The sequence below is a fragment of the Narcine bancroftii genome, chromosome 3 (assembly GCF_036971445.1).
Source record: "Narcine bancroftii isolate sNarBan1 chromosome 3, sNarBan1.hap1, whole genome shotgun sequence".
Classification (NCBI taxonomy): domain Eukaryota; kingdom Metazoa; phylum Chordata; class Chondrichthyes; order Torpediniformes; family Narcinidae; genus Narcine; species Narcine bancroftii.
Window position 1 is genome coordinate 350,535,300 of NC_091471.1, and position 21,176 is coordinate 350,556,475.

The window sequence follows — 21,176 nt, forward strand, 5'->3', positions numbered from 1 at the left end:
GGATTAAACTTCATATGAATCAGGTTGGGACCACAATCCTAAAGGATAAATATTGAAAATGTAATTTGATCACATGTTCCCACTGGAAGTCGGAAGAGACTTGAGGGAGTAAATGCTTCATTTTGGTTCTCTCTCTCTCATAATAAGCCATCCTAAACGTTACTTGATCGTGGCAAAATTCACCAAAAAAATTTGTTTAAAAGTTAGCATAATATTAAAATTATAACAATAGTCTGATCATGCTTGATAACCCACATCTACAGGGCTTCAACTGGGTTCACAACATTATTCACCACAATAAAAAAAAGCAAAGCTAGAACATTTATCACTATGGTATTTGATTAAAATTATTAAAACCTTACTTTATTTTGTGAACTTGGATAACAGCTGCACGTCTTTACTCTATTATATAATCTGTCAATTTAAACAAGTCCCAGCTGTTGAAACAAAACAATACAGTGCACTAACGTGTACAGTAATAATGAATGGCTGGGTATGCTAATCTGAATAAAGTTCTAACTGCTCATTGCCAGATTCCCCTTCCCTCCTCCAGAGACCGACTGCATTCCAATTACACTCATGGCTGGAATGAAACCATTTCAGACAAAAATACAATCTTCCAAAGGCATTCAGTAGTACACTATAACCAACATCATGCACATACTTAGAACTAAGCTTTGCAACCTTCATTTTAAAGGATGGGAAAAAAATCTAACATTTTTACAACCTGCCAGATTATACACATTGAATGTCTATCTTAATTTGCATATTGGTGAAATGTAAGCAGGAAGACAGGTACTGTCTCAGTTACTTGTTCAATGTTCATGGTTGCTTTGGTTTTGTAAAGAAATAATGCTTATAGCATTCTTGTTTGAAATGATCTCATCTGTTTCAATTTTTTTTTACTGTATGCCTGGCTACAATTTTGCAAATATTTAACATGATGTTTAACTTTTTACAAAGGTATCACTCCCCATCCTTTCCCACCAACAATATAATCCACTTTAACCAAACTGTACCAAAGGATTACATGTGACAAAGTTCAGCTGACCATATCAGTTAAATGTCTCAGATATAATTCACAGAGAATATTATGTGACTAGTGATGTATCAGCAGGGATCTCTAATATTTTACACAAGCGGGAAATTGTTTTTCTTTCCATGGTTTTACACCTCTGACAGTCCAGCCAGGCAGGAAAAGTCCACAAGAGTTTGACATTTCAACAAGCTCTGCCTCCTTTAGGGAAACTCCTGGCATCTATTTCTCACCTCCGGTAGATCAGTTCCTCAAAGCATGGAAATTCACAAAATATTCTAACACTGGACCACTTCACATTGAAGTAATCCAATAGAAAATACCACAAGTATTGGTGCAATTCTGAGCCACTATTCCCAAATCTACAATTTGGAGAATTCCTGATTAAAAAGTAAACATACTGGAGATTATGTGCAACAGTCACCCAGTCTCCCAAACAAGGGGCAGGGTGGGAAATATTAGAAGGCGAACCAACCAATCAGCTTTGCAGTGGTAAAGGAAATAGCTGGATGCTTTCCTTTCTTGGACAGTGATTGGCATGACACCAATGAAATTTGGGTGGTTCTTCTAAATAGCGAAAACTATTTATAATGCATAGTTTTACCACAAATATACCACTGCAGGCAACATGACTGACAAGAGCAGAGCTAACTAGCCTGGCTGTTCCAGTAATCTAACCTGTCTGATCTTATCTCCAAACCAAGATCTGGTAATATTTCCTTTGTATAATTAATCAAAGCAGTACAACTGTATATGAATTAAAAATGCTTTTAGGAACAAAGGATGTACATAGCAATTTTTAAAAAGCCTGATTTTTTGGATGTTGCATGATATCACTATGAAGTTATTGTCAATCTCTATCAATAAGTTATTACACATCCAAACTTTACTTGGTTTAAAATTATATGTCATTGAGCTTCAATTCTTTTCAGCCTCGTCATCTTCAAATACCAACATAAACGGTAAGACAAAAAAAAATCTACACAGATCAGCTATTAAATAGCTTTATACATTTCATTCAACAAGTTACAGGATCATTGCACTACATTTAAAAAGGCAAGTTTGAAAAGTTAATGTTCCTAGTGTTGTGTGCATGACCAATTATATTGTTTCCTGAAGTCTGAGATTTGGCGCCTTCATCCAACAAGCGTTAATGTTTACCATACGCACTGAAACTAATCATTAGTCACTAAAGATGGTTCCACCTCTGCAATTACTAGAAGATTCATCTTTCCTGTTGTTTTTTGAACACCTGCTTCTGCTATAACTGTGTAGTGAAACACAAAAGTCTGCAGATGCAATGAGTGTAAAAATGCAATGCTGGAGAAATTCAGCAGGTCACATAGCGTACTTTATATAGCAAAGATACATAACCAACATTTCAGGTCCGAGACCTTTATCAAATTGCGAATAAAATGTATGCAGGTGTCAGAATAAAATGCTGGGGGGGGGGTGAGAAACAGGCCATAGGGAGGAGCACAGGTCCACAGGGAGGGGGTCGTATCTCTCTGAATGGAGCAGGAAGGGGGTGGAGAGCAAGAGTGAAGGGAATAGAAGGAGAAGGAAGGAAGGAAGAATGGGGAGTGGTCTAGCAGAACCTGGAGGTCAATATTAATGCTATTTGGTTGGAGAGTGCCCAGATGGAATTAGAATCAATTTATTGTCAGGTCATGTGTCATGAAATTTGTTATTAGGTGTTGCTCCTCCAATTTATAGATGGCCCTGCTTTGGCAGTGCACAATGTCATCACAGACACGTCAGTGTAGAAATGGGGTGCCGAACTGAAATGGTTGGGTACTGGGAGATCCCAGTCATTGAAGTGGACAGAGCAAAGGTGCTCAGCGAAGGGATCTCCCAATCTGCATCCATTCTCTCTGATGTAGAGAGGCCAACAACGGGAGCATAGTTGCAGAAGATTACCCCTGCAGATTCACGTGAAGTGTTGGTTCACTTGTAAGGACTGAATGATGATGATGGAAGAGGTTTGGGTGCAAGTGTGGCACTTCCTGCAGTCAGAGGGGTAGGTGCCAAGGGGGTGATTAGTGGGAAGGGATGAGTGTATACGAGCGAGTCACGGGGGGGAGCAGTCCCTACAGAAGGTGGTGAGGGGAGAGTGGAAGATGTGCCTGGGATCATGTTGTAGGATGGTGAGGTGATAGATGAGGAAAAGAGATATCCTGCTCTTGTGGTGTATGGGAGCAGATGTGTGGAAAATGGATAAGATGTGGGTAAAGGCTAAATTGATGGTGGTAGAGAGGAAGCTATGTTGTTTGAAGGAGGATGACATCTTCGAGGATTTGGAATGGAAGACCTCATCTTGGGAACAAGTGTGACGAACTCCCACTATTACATTTATATCTCTTTCTCTTTGGCTTGGCTTCGCGGACGAAGATTTATGGAGGGGGTAAAAGTCCACGTCAACTGCAGGCTCGTTTGTGGCTGACAAGTCCGATGCGGGACAGGCAGACACGGTTGCAGCGGCTGCAGGGGAAAGTTGGTTGGTTGGGGTTGGGTGTTGGGTTTTTCCTCCTTTGCCTTTTGTCAGTGAGGTGGGCTCTGCGGTCTTCTTCAAAGGAGGTTGCTGCCCGCCAAACTGTGAGGCGCCAAGATGCACGGTTTGAGGCGTTATCAGCCCACTGGCGGTGGTCAATGTGGCAGGCACCAAGAGATTTCTTTAGACAGTCCTTGTACCTTTTCTTTGGTGCACCTCTGTCACGGTGGCCAGTGGAGAGCTCGCCATATAACACGAACCTACTAATTCCCACAATGACCTCAATTACACTTCTTCATACCCTGTCCCCTGTACAGATTCTTTTCCTTCCTTTCAATTCCTCCATCTCATCACATCTGCTCCCAAAATGAGGTCTTCCATTTCAGATCAATAATTCCAATGGTATTTGAGCACCAGGATACCCTACAGCCATGAAAGATACTAGAAAAGCACAATGTATTTCTTTCATACAGACATTACCATTTATTCTTTTTCCTCTTCCTCCTCACATTCTTTTCATTCAAACTTGAAACTTAACACATCTGTAATATTCATAATTCAGAAACATTAACCTCTTCCAATGGATACCAGCTCTTCAGAATATTCCCATCTCTTTGTTTTGTTATTCTTATTACCCAGCTGTTTTAACAAGTTTGTGGCGGCGCACATCCTCGTGGCAAACTAGCTCTGCTTGTACCACCTCACTGGCAGGTCAGCCACGAGAAGTTGGCGCCATCGGGGAACTTCCATGCCTCATGGGTTAGAACAAGGTACGTGCCTCGGGCGAGCATGGTGATGTCACCGCCGACACGGGAGCGGAGCTCACGCTGCCCTTAAAGGGGCACGTGCAAAGTTTGAATAAACAGTTCGTTTGAAACCTCCACCGTGGTCGGGGTGTGTTTCAATCTGTGTAGCAGCTGCTACAAGTTCATCTTTACTACACATATACCATCTCCATACAGAAGAATCGCATGGATTCTAAGTGACAGAACAGCTTGAAACAAACACCAGTTGAATAATTGAGCATTTTATATTCTTTATGTTTAAGCAACATTAGTAACAACAAAGTTTTCATAAAAGTGATGAAAGATTTGTGGTTGTCTATAATTACACTGGACAACAATATTTTTCAAAAGATTTGCTTCCTGAAAAAAAATTGAGGATTATGATAGACAGCTTCAAGCTGAACACAAAGACAATTTGCTGTATCACGTAGAAAGTTGGCAAAGCACTAAATGAACTTTTATTGAATTTAACATGTTTAATTGTATAATGAAGTTCCGAGGTTGACTGTACATGTTGCACAATAAATATGAGGAACCCAGGGCTTGTCTTGGTCACTACTTTTTACAACCAAAGTAGAGCTCATAGACTTTCTTAATAAGTGCAGTCATGGTGCGTCTTTGCACTTGAAGCGCATACGCACAACAAATGTAACAGAAGGTATCGCAGCTGTTGCGACATTATCAAGACATTTCTACTGTAATAAATCTTTCTGAAGACAATAAATGGCATTGTTTATTGCACTCACAATGCTATTGCCTGAACATGTGCATCAGCATGCATCCAATCTATTTCAATGTAATGCACAGCCTCTGTATATGTGAGCTGCTTTGATAACCTGGGTCCATTTATCCTGACTAAACATGCCCAAGTCTAAGGCAACATTTGCATAGCACCTACACTGAATGCATGCCCAGGCATGCTTTGACTAGCCAAAGCAGCTTGCTTTGTGGGCAATATACTTGTAGTCTTAAAACATGACAGGAAATCACAACAATAAGTTTACACTGTATAAAAAAAAAAGTAGAGAATAATTTTTAAGGTAATTTTTGTGAGCAGCACCCCAAAATCCATAAAGTAACACCCAAAATGTTCAGGAAGCAAAATTTTAATTGTTGTGTAATTTAATGGTCCACTTATATAAATTGTTACAACATCTTTCAGATTTAATTTCATAGTCTGATGCATTGACAAGTTTACACGTTCATCCATCTTACATAAGCACTTTATTCCACTGGCATGATATGCAATCCTTTGTCCCTTCTGCTATAACAAGAGCAACTGCTATAATGTGCTAATGTTTTCCTTTACCTTTAACCAGATTCTCGAAAACACAAGGATGCTCAACTATGTTCAACACATTTCCCTAAATTTTATCCTCACATATTCAACGGATGATTCACATTTTTCAAAACTTCCAATGCAACTAAATACATATTCCCTTTCAAGAACTGTCTGTTCCACAACATCCTGCTCAATCATCAATAGTTCCTTTATCCATAACATAAACCTGGTCATGACATACACCTGCTCACTTTGCCACATCTTCTTCCAAGGTGAGTCGGCAATTTACTGATTTCCCTAACATTCTCAGCTCATAATGTGGTGCTCAGGCCACAGAACAATTGCAGCATTTGAGGAACACTTGCTTACAATGCTCAAACTTCTCAAAGCCACGACTAGGTGGAGGTGCTGAGGGGGCCAAAAGGGTCCCTGATCATGTCAGAGGTTCATATCTGGAGCTTGGGTTTGGACTAATCTCTAGGTAGCTGTGGAGGCTGCAGAAGTGCTGGAGGCGAATTTATGGACATTCGGTGACTTGGGGTAGGCGCGGACTCTCTTTCGCTGACTGCAAGAAATGTAAGAGGTACCTAGACAATGTCTGCCAGAGGCAAATCTTTTTGCCTTGCAGCAGGAAAAAAGGAATTTCATGTAAGAGGACATGGTTTTATTCTATGACAATAAATTGATTCTTGAATCTAACTTATTGCCTTGCTCTTTCTACATTCTTGACTTTCAAGAAATTCACTGAAGCTTGAGGAAAACCACACCTTTTGAATTGGCCATTTACAGCATTTTTTATTGACAGGATCATGGAATTTTTCCTTTCCAATTACACCTCTATGAAATGGTAATCTTCCTTGCATTTGGACAATCAAACCCAGTCATGTAATCTCTATTGCCTTCTAGCCTATTGCAAATTCTCCATTTTGCTCTTTATTTTTTTAAATTTGATGAAAGACTAATAGATCAGAAATAATAACTTCATTTCTCTCCCCACCAATTCCCTGTACTTCAAACACAGTCCTGTCCAGATTTCCCATATCTGGTTAATTTCAGAACAAAGGGAAATTCTGTTACAACACTGAAACAATACATATTTATATAATCACTTTAATGTCATGAACCGCACAAAATCAGTGAACCGGTGCGGACTCGAAAGGCCAACATGGCCTGTTTCCGCTCCGTAAATAGTTATATGGTTATGGTTAATATACACTATACTTAGATCCAAGTCTGTATCATGATATTAATTCCAACTGTGTTGGTGCCAATTAAGCAGCCAAGTACCAAGGATGTGAGGGAATAGAAACAAAAAAAAGCAGAGATGGTAGTATTGCTATTTTTCCTCTACACATTGTCTATTTATGTCATTTTCTCCTCAGACTAAAGGTATAGACCATGGGTGAGAAACAGATCTCAAACTCTTAAAAAAAAATTATGCTGATCACCGGGGCATAAATCAGTGGGGCTAGAAGCAGAAAATCTTGTGCCCATCCGTGGGTGCTTCCAACAGGTAATTTGCCCCTTCAGTTTCCTGTGGAATATTTGTCCTCCTGACAAGCTCATTCCAGTTAAAACTCCTCCATGTTAAACATCAAATATAACAGATTTTTAAAATTTCATTAGTCCAAAGTAAAATGAGAGTTCTATTCGCTCACAGAACCACCAAGATTTTATGAACCAGTTTGCTTGAAGCTATGCAATCAATTCCAAAGGGCCAACAAACTACAATTAAGAAACACGAGCTGTAGATGCTGGAATCTTGGCCAAAAATCCAAAAAAAAATCACACTACATTTCTTGTTCACACAGATCTGAAACTTCCTACAATCTCATATACATTAAACTATCCAGAGATTTGAAGTTATTTCTTTAAAAAGAGTTAACTATCACCCTTGTCACAACTTCTTTTCACTACTACCTTCAGACAGAAGATATAGAATCTCAAATCAGCACCTCTAGATTCAAGAACATTTTTGTTCCTCAACAGCTACAAGGCTCTTGTTATGGATTGCTCTGACACCACACAAGTGTATTGATGCAAGTATAAATGCGACACTGTTCACCTTCCATCAATAAATCATTTTAACAACTCCACTTAGTTCTATTCAAGGACAAATCTAGATCCTTAAAGTGATACCCCTTTCAAAGATTTGCATGGATTACAAATTTGGAAAACTGTCAAACGTTAATACATTACAGGCTCAAAGCAGTTATATATCTTTACTTCCTATGGATGCAACAAGACCCACTGAGTTCCTCCAGAATTTCTATATTTTTACCCAAAGAATAGGGGCCCTGGTTTTCTGAAAATATTAAAATACTACAGCTGCAAACAAAATGAATGTAAGATTTTGGATTTTTTCTCCAGAATCAAAGCAATATGGATTGTCACAATCTGGCGCCGGGTCCAGATGTCTCTGTTAATGTAACCTATGTGACTATGAGACATATCAATCTGGAATCTCCTTGTAATTTCCATGTCTAGACTCCTGTTTAACACCATATTGCATTTTTCACATCATTGTTCTACAGTAAACAAAGGACTTCCTTTTTTCTCCCTCCCACTTCCTCATTTCTCCCTCCCACTTCCTCTGTTAGTTACAACAAAATTAAAATGCTGTTAGGTTGCTGGCATGCAGTTTTATGTTTTTGCATTTCCCAAACTTTTTCCTTTGATGGCTTCAAGCCACTTCATCATATCAACTTACACAGACTCAGCCCTGCATATTATGACTGCAATAAAGTTAGCAAAAAGACTCAAATATAAAATAGGCAGCCAAAATATTCTTCATTCAACAGCAAAGACAAATGATTTCCACACCCATTTAAAGATTTATAACAGAACACATTGGAATGCTTGGTTTATGTAATATTTAATTAAAATGGAATGGATCACTGTTATATTTTGCATCTGGCAAAAAAGTGTTTTCAAAATCATAGCTTGCCAGTCTTTGAAAGAACATCTATCAAAGTCTGGGCTATAAGTCTGTGCACCAGATAAAGCAGCCAAGAATGGAAATGAAGGGCTGAACCACACTGCTATGCATTTGATAGTTGACAGCAGAATATTTTCATATGTAATGAATCCTAATCTGAAGGGAAAGGTTGGGGAGGGGTAAATAAGTAGAGCAGAGAAATAAAAATGTATACACAGATTATAGAGAACAGCACAGAAACAAGATTACCACATCTATGCCAACAATAATACTCATCTATATTAATCTCACTTGTAATACAAATTCCCCATCTCTCTATGCCTTCCTCATTTAAATACTTGCCCAGATGCCTCTGAAATGTTGTTACTGTTCCTGCCTCAAGCATCTCCTCTGGCACCTCATTTCAGATACCATTTACTGTTTGAGAAACTTAACCCTTCACATACCCTTTTCCCTCTCACCTTACACCTAAGCCTTCCAGTTCAAGAAACTGGCACTGGCTATCTATCCTGTTGACACCACTCAATTTCTTCTTCTTCTTCTTCTTTGACTTGGCTTCGCGGACGAAGATTTATGGAGGGGTAATGTCCACGTCAGCTGCAGGCTTGTTTGTGGCTGACAAGTCCGATGCGGGACAGGCAGACATGGTTGCAAGGGAAAATTGGTTGGGTGTTGGGTTTTTCCTCCTTTGTCTTTTGACAGTGAGGCGGGATCTGTGGTCTTCTTCAAAGGAGATTGCTGCCCGCCGAACTGTGAGGCGCCAAGATGCACGGTTTGAGGCGAGATCAGCCCACTGGCGGTGGTCAATGTGGCAGGCACCAAGAGCTTTCTTTAGGCAGTCCTTGTACCTCTTCTTTGGTGCACCTCTGTCTCGGTGGCCAATGGAGAGCTCGCCATATAACACAATCTTGGGAAGGCAATGGTCACTCTATCATGACATGTTTTGGAAGATTCTCAGATAATCTTCTCTGACCACGATACCACCAGTTTTGGTGTTATCTGCAAATTTATTAATCATGCCACCTAGATTCTAGTCCACATCACATTACAAAAGACCCAAAACCAATCCTTGCAGTGCAGAACTATTCCTAGGAAATAGTGGACAATACTGTCTAAATGATTAGGATCACTGTAAGTGGACATTCCAATAAATTTCAAGGGCCAATCTGAATTTACCTGAAGCAGTCACAAAATATGGATGTGAAGTTTCAAAAGATGCCAAAAAAAATCCTCTAATTTGTGCTGATTCTTGCTTTTTCCCCCAAATCCATTGGGTTCTCCTCACTACCACAAAAGATATCTGTTTTCGTACATTTATGTAGTTTTGTTGATTTGTGGGATGCCAACCATGGAAAAGCATTTTTTTAATCCATAAAAATTTGCATCTGTAGAATAGCTGAGCTATTCCAAAAAAAAATTCATTGCACTTTCCTTTCTTGTTCTTCTTAAATTCAGTTTTCTCATCCTAGCCCATTGTTCAAACCTTGAAGAAACAGTCTGAAAACATACTATCTGATTATTAATAATATAAAATAAATATTATAAATAAATAAGTAAAATGAAGAGAACAATAAGGAAATTCTTGTGGAAAGGGAGGAAACCGAGGGTAGCGTTAGATAAATTAACAGAGAGGTATAACCAAGGTGGTTTGTAGTTACCAAACTTTAGAAATTATTATAGAGCCGCACAATTAAGGTATTTATCAGATTTTTACCAGACAAGGGAAAAACCAGTCTGGACTAAGATAGAACTAGATAAAATAGGGGAGAAGGTACCAGAACATATACTTTATAAGTAGGATGAAAAGTTGATGCAATATAAAAACTCACCAGTATTGCATCATTTACTTAATACATGGAAGAAGATCCACTTAGAAAGGAAAAAAGACGAATTACCAAATACCAAAATTATTATTGACGCAAAATCCGCGAATCCCTTTTACAATAGATAATCTTTCCTTTAGAGAATGGGAGAGAAAAGGAATCAAAAGAATAGAAAATTGTGTTTTGGGAAATCATTTTTAACATTTGAACAGTTGAAGTACAAATATGGAATAACTCATGGCATAATGTTTGCACATCATCAATTGAAAGCTTATTTAAAGGATAAATTGGGAAACAGGTTGAGATTACCTGAAAGAAGCAGCTTTGAATATGTGATTACAGACACAATGATAATTAAAAGATTTATAACGAACATGTACATTAAGCTGCAAGATAAGGAAAATGATGAAATAAACTATAAACCTAAACAGAAGTGGGAAAAGGATTTAAACATCAAAATAAAAAAATGAAGTATGGGAAAAGTTATGTTCTGGAACTATGAAGAATACAATAAACACAAGGTTACGCATGATACAGTATAATTGGTTACACAGGGTATATCACTCCTCAAAAATTAAAAAACTGGGATTCATCATTATCGGATAGATGTTTTCACTGTAAGAAGGAAATGGGAACAACAGTACATGCAACTTGGGCATGTACGAAAGTGAATAAGTTTTGGGAAGAACTAAATTAGATATTAAATAAAATTACAAAAACATACCAAAAAATCCAGAGATCTTTCTTTTAAGTAATATAAGTAAAGAATTAGGCCTCAAATTGGATAAAGTGCAAAAAAAAAATCATTATGATAGCCTTAGCAGTAGCAAAAAAATGTATAATGTCGACTTGGAAAGTAGAAGAGAGCCTGAGAATACAACAATGATACATGGAAATTAATATATGTATTCCATTGGAAAAAAATAACAATTTTAAAAATAAAGTCACAATGTTTGAACAAATTTGGGAACCATACATGGAACATAACCGAGAGAGCTTGCCTAGGACCTCTATCACCCAAGATGAAAATGATAAGAAGACAAAACGACTAGATTCAGTGTGTAACAAATAGATGACGCATTTTTCTTGTTTATTTTCTTTTGTGTGAAGATATTGTTTTATGGTTTTATTGCATTGTATATGTTGAATATTTATGGGTTTTGGAGGGGGTGGGAAGAGGGGAGGGAGAGAAAGGGGGGGAAAAAAGGGAGAAAATGTCACTGTGTAAATTTAATGAGAAATGTTTGTACATATTTTGGTTGATGTGGTTCACAGTGTGAAAAATAAAAAATTACGTTAAAAAAAAATTTGAACCAGACCCCTTCATAATGAATGATAGCTCATCATTGTAAAAGCTTATCTGCACATTACCTACCCATCTCAAAAAATGGTCTGTACTGGTCGACCACAACTTCCGATCTACGTGAGTTATGACCAAATTTTTTTATTCTTTATTAAAACTACTGTACAAGTACATATTTTGTACTAAAAGTACTGTCCCCGCTCCCTGTGGCAGCCCAACGCCCGAGTCCAATGACTTTAATGTACACTATAAGTTCATATGGGTATTGGGAATATATTTATTGAAGATACTGTACATATGTTTACATTCTTCAAGATTCATTTGTTTTGGAAACCTTGACTTAGAGCACACACATCAGTAAAGCCAGAACATGTTAGTTTTCAGTAGGTCAGGCAGCATCTGTGGCTATACTTTGGGCTTCCATGGAAAAGAATACGTGTTCCGTAGAAAAAGTGACAGGGAGTAAAAATCAAAATGTACTTTGTATATATACACATGCATTATTTAAATTTAAAAGTAAAAAGATTAATTGCCAAATCAAAAAAAACTTCATTTGTTAAAAATCTTTCTTTATGGTCTCGTTAAATCCTGAGTGGTGGGCGAACCCAACTTATGACCAATCAGAGTTACAACCAGTTCGTCGTTCCCATTTACAGTTGTAAGTCCGGGACCACCTGTACAACCCACTCAGTTGTGCTAAAGTCCTGATACATTCTGTATAATTACAAATAGGTTCTTTTTTTCCATCATGGTTTTGTAAAGAAGCAACACTTCCAATTCGAGAAACAAAATGCCTTTTCTCCTTCCTCGTGTGAAGCTCCATGTCATCCAATTAACATTTCTTAATTTATGTTACCCTTTATCACTGTAAATGTGCCAGTCATTATGGTAGGAATAATGAAATGCCATTTGATTACAAAATAAATCAACTAAACTGAAACATTAAAAATATATCATCCCACATTCCAGCTAGCACATCCCTCCATGCAACTCAGTCAAGAACAAAGTACAAACTAGGCATTAGTATCATTACTGATTCTTCAAGAGTAACCCAACTGTATAAGCATATGATAGCATATACAAAATTCATTAAATCACTAGTTCAACAATACTGTCGACCAATTGAACATTACACACCCTTTGTAGATGAAAAGGAATTTAAAAGAAACAAGTGACAGATCTCTTGTGAGAGTAGTTACGTTGTGAGTTTTCTTATTATACTGTGCAGAAAACCTTAAATTAAGATTCAACTGTGAATTGTTTGCAATACAAGGTTTTTTTTAAAAAATGACGTAAGAAAAGTTCAGAATAAGACAATGGTCTTAGATGTCAGGTGAGTTTCACACTTACAAACATGAAAACAAAACTGCCAGCTGGCAATATTCTACCACTTAAATATGCTGCTGTAGTTATTCTCAAGCAGCAAAGAACAAAATTGCTACAAGTCTCTATATGCAATGAATCCAGAAGTACATACACAGCTGCATCATGACATATTGTCAACAGGTTTTATTACATCAACACTGTTAGGAATATTTTACATAGTGATTGATCTCTTCAATTTACCAGCACAATTTGGCCAGAAGATACGAGGATGTCATAAACTATGTACCTGAATGCCCATATCCATAAAAAGGGTGTTGTTATGCATGAAAATGTAAAATGATATCATGAAATATGTGAATGTACGCTTAAGTTTTGTTTTCCACTTAATAGTGGATTTGAGTGGACAAGAGATAATACTAGATTCAGTGTTATACAAGTTTCTAAATTCAATTTTTTTTTAAATCAAGTTTAATGTAGCATTTTAACTGCAAGAATAAAAAAAAGCCATTTTGCAATATCTGGCTATTCCATAGTGCATTGCAGTTTCGGTAATTTAAATCATAATCACTACTGAGGCATGTATACTCAGTAAAACACAACAAAAAAGATTAATTATCAGCTAAACTGGTCAAGAAATTAATGTTGGCAAAAAAAGAGATTACTTTCTTCGTTGTTGCTCAATGATTCTACAAGATCTTTCATACCTATTTAGCAAGGCAATCAAATTTTGGGAGACTCCATGCAATAGTTCCTATTGTTCCAAATCGCCACAATTAAATTTTCAAATATCTTTACTTTTTAAAAAAAAAAATTATTCAGTTTAACATATAAATCCTACATCTTCTAATATAACAAACAACAGGTCATATCATATGCATATCACAAATTAAATATAAATGCAAATCAAAAATCTATCCATATGTTTATTTAACAATATTTCTTTAAAACATTAAATTCTATCAATATGGTAATCAACTGTCTATCTCTTTCTCCTGATATATTCCAAAATAGTTCTGGATAGAAAATAAATAAGGCTAAATTAAACAATCCCTTTATCTAAACAAAGGGTAAATTCGGTCTTATTTAATATGATCGAATGACAACTATATTTAAACCCATATTTAATAAGTAAATCTAAAGATTAAAAAATACAAAAAAAAAACTAAAACTAAATCTAATTTAACCCCTCCTTCTAATCAAGGTTGACTTGTAAAAATTGTGAAGATACAGACTGAATATTGACCTTCAGACACTAGACAGAGAATTTCCGGAGCATCCAGACTTTTTAAATCTTCCAACTGATCATGGGCCCCACATCTTGTCAAATTGAAACTTTCTATCTAATGTTGTATCTAATTTTCTCCACACTTAAATAGGACTTAACATCACGTAACCATTGCGTATTAGTAAGTGAAGAATAATCTTTCCATTTAATTAAAATTGATTGTTTGGCTATCAACATGATAAAAGCTAAAACTTACTCTTGGAATGCACTTAAAGGTATTTCCGGTTCTGAAGAAAAACTAAACAAACCAATTAAAGGACATGGTTCTATTTTGAACTTAAAAATCATTGATAAAGTTTGGAAAATATGTTCACTTCCAAAACATATGAATCAATGAAGCTCAATATCTGAAGAGTCTTGAAAACATTGCAATCTGTACACTAAGTTATGGATGACACTAAACTTGACTTCAGTGAGTAAATGAGCCATTCAGGATCAATAGATAGAAATTTTCAAGCTATAATGGTCACAAAATTACTAGAATTACTGAAGAAACTGGATGATGCAATTGGGTAGGAGTTTTGGAAAAAGGCATGCGGGTGAAGGAAAACTTAAATGCATAAATTAGAGGGAAATAAGCAGCTTTCTTGATCTCAAATTATTTTACAATCTGTGAAAGATTTAATGAAACGTCTACATCCAGTTCAAACCTCATGCCTTTTATCTGTCAGATGTCTAGCATATCACCTATTCAGAATACCTCAAAGACTTTCTACTTAATGTAAAATCATTATCACACCTTTAGCACCCAGCCTGTTTTTTTTTTAGTTTAGACCCAATTAGGGTTTTTAGACTGCAGGCATATAATGGCACAATCAATAAAAGTTGCCATTACATTAGCAGATAAAATGGAAAGTGCAGGAATTTTTAGTCAATTCCTGCACCATGATTTATCCTGAAGGACCCCTACTACTTTTTGTGGGAAGCCTGCAGTGTAAAATCACAGTTCACATCATGAACTCAATATCCAGCTGATGACTCAGGTCACATTGCTCCACTTAAAAGCACCAGGATTAATGCACACAGGAACTTGAGGCGTGCAGTATAAACAACCACAAGGTGAGTAATTATGTTAAATTTTTCCGATTTTTCCAACATTGTTGTCTAAACACACTCATGTCAAACGTGTGTATTTAATCACTTAAATAGTCATCAGGCAATTGGATAACAAGATCCCTCACTAAATTACTGGAGGGGATTCAAGACACAAAATTTGTATGCATTTGGAAATGCAAGGACTTATTAAGGATGGTTAGCATGGTTTTGTGCATGGGAAGTGGTGTCTCAACTTTGAATCTCCTCTCCCGCCGCCACCCCCCCCCCCACCCCTTCCAAGAAGTAACCAAGAAGATTGATGAAAGTAGAGCATTGCCCACATAATGTTAGCAAGGCCTACATGGTAGGCTGGTCCGGAAAGTCAGACCTCATGGGATCCAAGATGAGCTGGCCAATTGGATGTAGAATTGACTTATGGCAGGGATCAGAGTGTGTAATGGAGGTCTGTAAGCATAGTGTACTGCAGGTACACAACTAAGGGTCGTGGCCCAAAATGTTGGTTATCTTTTATTTCCTATGGATGCTGCGTGACCTGCCAAGTTTCTCCAAAACATTTGTGTGTTGCACTCTACCCCACCATTTTCAGACTTCAATCCATGACCTGGTTTGTGCATTGCCCTGCTGTCCATGCTCACATCCCAAAATAATTGTATTCAGCTCATTCACTTTTCACAACATTTATGATTTTTTTAAAATTAACTTCCATAAGGGTTTTAACCAATCCATTCCTCATTACAGAAAGTATTTTTCAAACTCAAGTCCAATGACAAAGATAATTTCAAGTAGCTTTACACAGTTATCAATGAAAAACAATGGCTGTGACAATCATTTTGAAATACCTATCAGCCACTAGAGTATCAAGAATCAGATATGTACAAATCCTCAAAAATTTACCAAATGAAAAATGAAATAAGGCAAAAGGACAAATCAACAGAAGAATCAAGCAAGTTTTCCCACTGTCAATCTGCACATATCTTTTGGTATTCAATTAAAAGATAGCACTAACCAAGATTGATAAGCAGGTTTCCCACCATCATCTTGCTTAGAAAATATCAATTGATCCAATTCCATTAAGCTAAGAGGAATTAAAAACAAGATTAAAAAGGAAATCCTTCAATAATAAATCTATGGAATCATATTCCTTGTATGGAAACTCAAATGTGCATCAACAATTTAAATGTACACCCATCTTACAAAGGAAAAGAATCTTATGCATCCTGGATCGATTTTCATCTCCTTTATTTATAAACAGCCTTATCCCATCACAGAATCATCTTTGATATCAGGCTATTTTGACACATTAGAAAAATATCTATATAACTTACACAATAAATGTTGAAGCACAGTTATTCCAAAAGTTTAGCAAGCTAGAAAGACGAGGCAGCTTGTATTAAATAGTCAACTTCTGGCCTGGATAACAGGGCTCAGATGGTCTGAACAGAGGAAATATACAATTCTATCTTCTGAATATTACACAAAAACTTTTACACAATGTCAGACTCCCAATATCCACAATTCATGTTCATCTGTACATAATATTCATTTGAATAGCATTCCAAAGCAATATTAATGAAGCACACTTAACCAAGAAAACAAAAATTTCAAAATATAAAATAATTGACAATATAAAAATCTCCAAATTTGTTCAGTTATTTTAATTTAGGTCACAGCACAGCATGCAGAAAAAGTACACACTTATTCAGTGCTTTCCACACAATACATATGTATAACTTAGTTCATATTTTCTCATACATAACAGAATAAGTGGAAAATGAAGACAAAGACTTAAGTACGCTTATTGCTAATTTCACAGAAACACAGATCTGGGAAGATAAAATATGTGCTTACCAATGCTAATTAGAAATGGGGAATAAAAGACAACCAATCACAACTAAAATTGCAAGAGGGTGCCCAGAAGTGAGGAAAAATAAGGAGATAATTTCCTATAGAGAAGCACTAAAAATGTTTGTAAATATTAAATCAAATGCATTTCTCATAATGTTCATCACCTCACACTCAATAAGGGCAAGGTAATGACAGAATTAATAAAGATAGGATGTACACAATGAATGGTATGGCCCCAAGGAGTTTTGGAGAACAGAGGGACCTTGGTGAACTTGAAACACAGGCGGACAAGATGAAGGAGGCAACATTCCACATATTTTACTTCATGAGCTATTGCACCGTTCACAGGGTTGCTGTGTGTCGAAAAGATGCTATTGCGCTAATGTGTAGGGAAGATTCATGAGAATATCATGGGATGGATCTTTACAGTTACAAGAAAAAACAGAACAGGTTGGAATACAAAAGACTTCAGATTCTGTAATCATGAGCAAAAAGCAAATTGCAAATTTACATTAAGAGGTATTGAGTCAAAATATGTTCTATCACTTGATCTCCACAGATGCTGCTTGGCCTGTGGAGCTTCTCTAGCATTGTTTTTTGAGCTCCAGAATAGGCTCAGTTTGTTTTCTTGGAGCAGATGTGGTTGAGGAAAGTCCTATAAAAAGGTAGATAGTTATGAGCATAGATAGTAGAAAAAAATTGTCCTCATAGCAACACTACCCAAAACTGGAGGCAGAGGTTATGTTAAAAAAAATGAAAAGTTTAAGGGTGATCCAAGGATTTATTTTTGCATCCAGGTGAATCATGAAACACTGCCCAGGGAGATGGTGGATGAAGATATTCATTTACGCAGCATCTAGATGAGCGCTTAAATCACTAGGGCATACAAGTATGCAGTCAAAGCTTGTCCCAGCAACCTCAACTTCAAAGCATATCATACACCTGACAGCTTTTTTTGTTCTTCAACCTCAGCAGATTCTGTTTCTCCATTTGATTTAAAATGGAACTGAGCCATTCCTTCTTCTGTTACCTTCCTTTCCCAAATCAGTACTAACTCTCCATTCCTCACCATGTCCACATTGTTCTCAGATCTTGTACTTGTTCTGCACCGAACAGGTTCTTGGCCTATTATTTAAAAATAATACCTATACATCCCAGCTGTTTTTCATCAGTGGCCATTCACCATTCTCATCAGCTACAGTGAAAACATCCCCTGCACACTGACCACCTTACCAAAGCAACTATTATCTTCTTTAGCTGGTGCTACACACATTACAAAACACCAGAATCCTCTTTTGTTTGTTGTTCCATTCCCAAAAACTCCCAACTCCTAATTTTTCAAGCATTTGTTTTATTTTAGATTTTATTTTTTGGAATCTTCTCATTTGGCTCATTTCAGCTACCAATTCCAATGTCAGAGGCATCAAAATGATCTTGTGATTAATTCTCCATGCATTCTGATATATTCAAAAGGAAAAAAGGAAGAGACTGGAGATAAATGATGTTCTTTGGTGTTTATATATTTATTACTTCAAATAATAATTGTTCTAACCAAATTTCACTATTCAACAAATTGGACATAAATTTGAGTTGCCACTATTGCCTTCATTTAAGCAGTCACTACACTTCCTTTGAGCAGAACCTAAGATATCCCTTCCTTCCTATCTTGCATAGAATTGCCAAGTATTCCAGTTAGATTTAATCTGAAGTTACAACACACGTCATGGTACTTCCCACCTACTAAACAGGTAGGTGTCACGGTGGACTGCAATGAAACACAATGCATTTTCCAAATGCTTTGAAAGAAAGAACCCCATTGTCAAGTAGGACACAGCAAGTCCGCATAACCGGACTTCTAAACAAGGTCAAACCTAGGATCCGCACAAGTAAAATGCAATTCTTGCCAAGTATGCTTTCACATGCTCTGCTGCAAAGATCATACCACTAAACCTCGTACAACCAGAAAATTCTTTCTTGTAAGATCAATTAAGAAGCAAAATATGGCACAGCAGACATGATCTACACACAGAATACAAGTTCCTAAAATTGTAAAATAAACCAATCCATCCCTTCTCTAAAAGTATGACAAACTATTAATCATTTTTAATGGTATCAGAGCCAAAATACTTGGAATTTTGAACTGCTCTTGCATTGCACTCATCCCATTCAGAGACGGTGATTCATTTCCCATTTGGCAACAATTCAGCCTCCAAAGGCTGTCTACTGCAGATCTTCCTTTTGTAATGGATGTGCAAATTCCTACACCTGACTTTGTGCATTGCTATTGTTGCCAACTGCTCAGACTAGACCTTGTCCTGTTTACCAGACAAAATAAGGCTATCCTATTGGGACTCACATCTGATAGGTAGTCAAGAAGAGATGATAATTTTGCAAAAGGTTTGAAATGTTAAATATATTCAATTACAACAAATTAGTACAAAGTCCATGAGACATTTTTCTAAAAGCTTTACATCCAATTCCATTAATTTAGAGTGGGTCAAGAAGCAACTTTAATTTTGAAAATATTGCAGAAGCACATATTCCGGTAGTTTATTTTGGAATTAAATGTAATAGTTCAAAGTGATATTTTCAAAGACTTTTAACCTATAATTGATCTATTATATTCACAAATGGACTGTAAACATTTCAAACAAAAGTAATGCTTAAAATGTTATATGTAGATAGCTAACCATATGGCATAAAAATTATTAATGGGGAAAACTGCAAATAGAAAGCAAAAGATTTCAATTAACTTTTTGTATGACCAAAAGACTAACTCCCAAAAGCAAAATGAATCAGTTTTATACAAGCTCTCCCTTCTCCCCACCCCATCCCCCAACTCCACATCTTCCCACAACGTTAATAAGGGGTTGCTTATGCTCCGAGAAATCAGTCTGTACAGATCAAGTACCCCTTATCTGAAATGCTTGGGACCAGTTTTTCTATTTTTTTTGGATTTTGAAACAAAGGAACAAAGCAGCACAGTAGCATCAGCAGAATACCTGTATCAGAAGTTAAACAGCAACAACAATGTCCAGCATTTTGAGTGCCGACATGATGCCACAAGTAGAAAATTCACAGGAAATAATGTTTAGTACATACCAAAAAAAATCTGCTTACAAAAGACCACCACCTCCCCAATACCGCCGCCAGTCCTGACACCTCCCCGCCACTGCCACCACCAGTCCCCGACATCTCCCGATTATGGTTCCCACTCCTGCCGGGGGAGCCCGAGGTAACCTCTTTGATGAGGACGACACCACATCCGATGCTGAGAATGGAGTCACTGTAGCCGATTATGGCTGCACCAGAAGACTTGTCCCAGCTCTGTTTGGCATCTTCCCGGCCAGAAAGATTTCTTTTCTTTTACTGTTATTGTAATCAAACTGGCGCCAGCAGAGCGTCAGAGCCCCACACGGGCAAGTTAGGTTTGAATACCTATCCCCCACTTGTGATGTCGTGTCATCACTAAAAATAAATTTGGTTTTTGGATCCTTTCAGTTTGGGATCTTCAGATAAGGAGTGCTTGACCCGTATTGTGATTTTCAATTAGGCAAAGCCAAATTACCTGCAGAGAAATTTGAATAAATTACACAAGTTAAAGGAGCAGAAGCAGGCCATTAGGCCCATCGAGTCTGTTCCGTGACTCTACACTAACCTGAATTATGCTCACATCTAGTTTCAATTTCCAGCCTTTTCCCCATATCCCTTGATACCCTTAATAATGACATACTTATCTATCCTTGATACCCTTAATAATGACATACTTATCTATTTCCTGTTTAAATCCTCCCAGTGATCTGGCCTCCACTGCTTTGTGCGGCAGTCAGATCCATGACCCTCTTACTAAAGAAGTTCTTCTTCCTTTCTCCTCTAATTGGACAATTTCTAATTTTAAGACTATGACCCATTGTCCTCAATTCACCCATCAAGGAAAACATCTTATCCTTATTCACTCTATCAAACCTTTCAATATTCGAAAGGTCTCCATGAGATCCCCTCTCAT

At 37.0% G+C, this 21,176-nt stretch overlaps 1 protein-coding gene across 9 annotated transcripts in view; it reads right to left on the reverse strand.

Annotated features, from left to right (window-relative positions):
- smurf2 (SMAD specific E3 ubiquitin protein ligase 2) overlaps positions 1-21,176 on the reverse strand; it is a 267,194-nt gene that overhangs the window by 182,785 nt on the left and 63,233 nt on the right. The window contains exon 2 of one of the 9 annotated variants that reach the window (XM_069929734.1): positions 16,332-16,400. The exons of the other annotated variants lie outside the window; for them this stretch is intronic. Within the exon in view, the coding sequence (XP_069785835.1) occupies positions 16,332-16,362 (31 nt within the window). The 5' untranslated portion in view covers positions 16,363-16,400. The remainder of the gene's footprint in view (positions 1-16,331; positions 16,401-21,176) is intronic. 9 annotated transcript variants of the gene reach the window in all.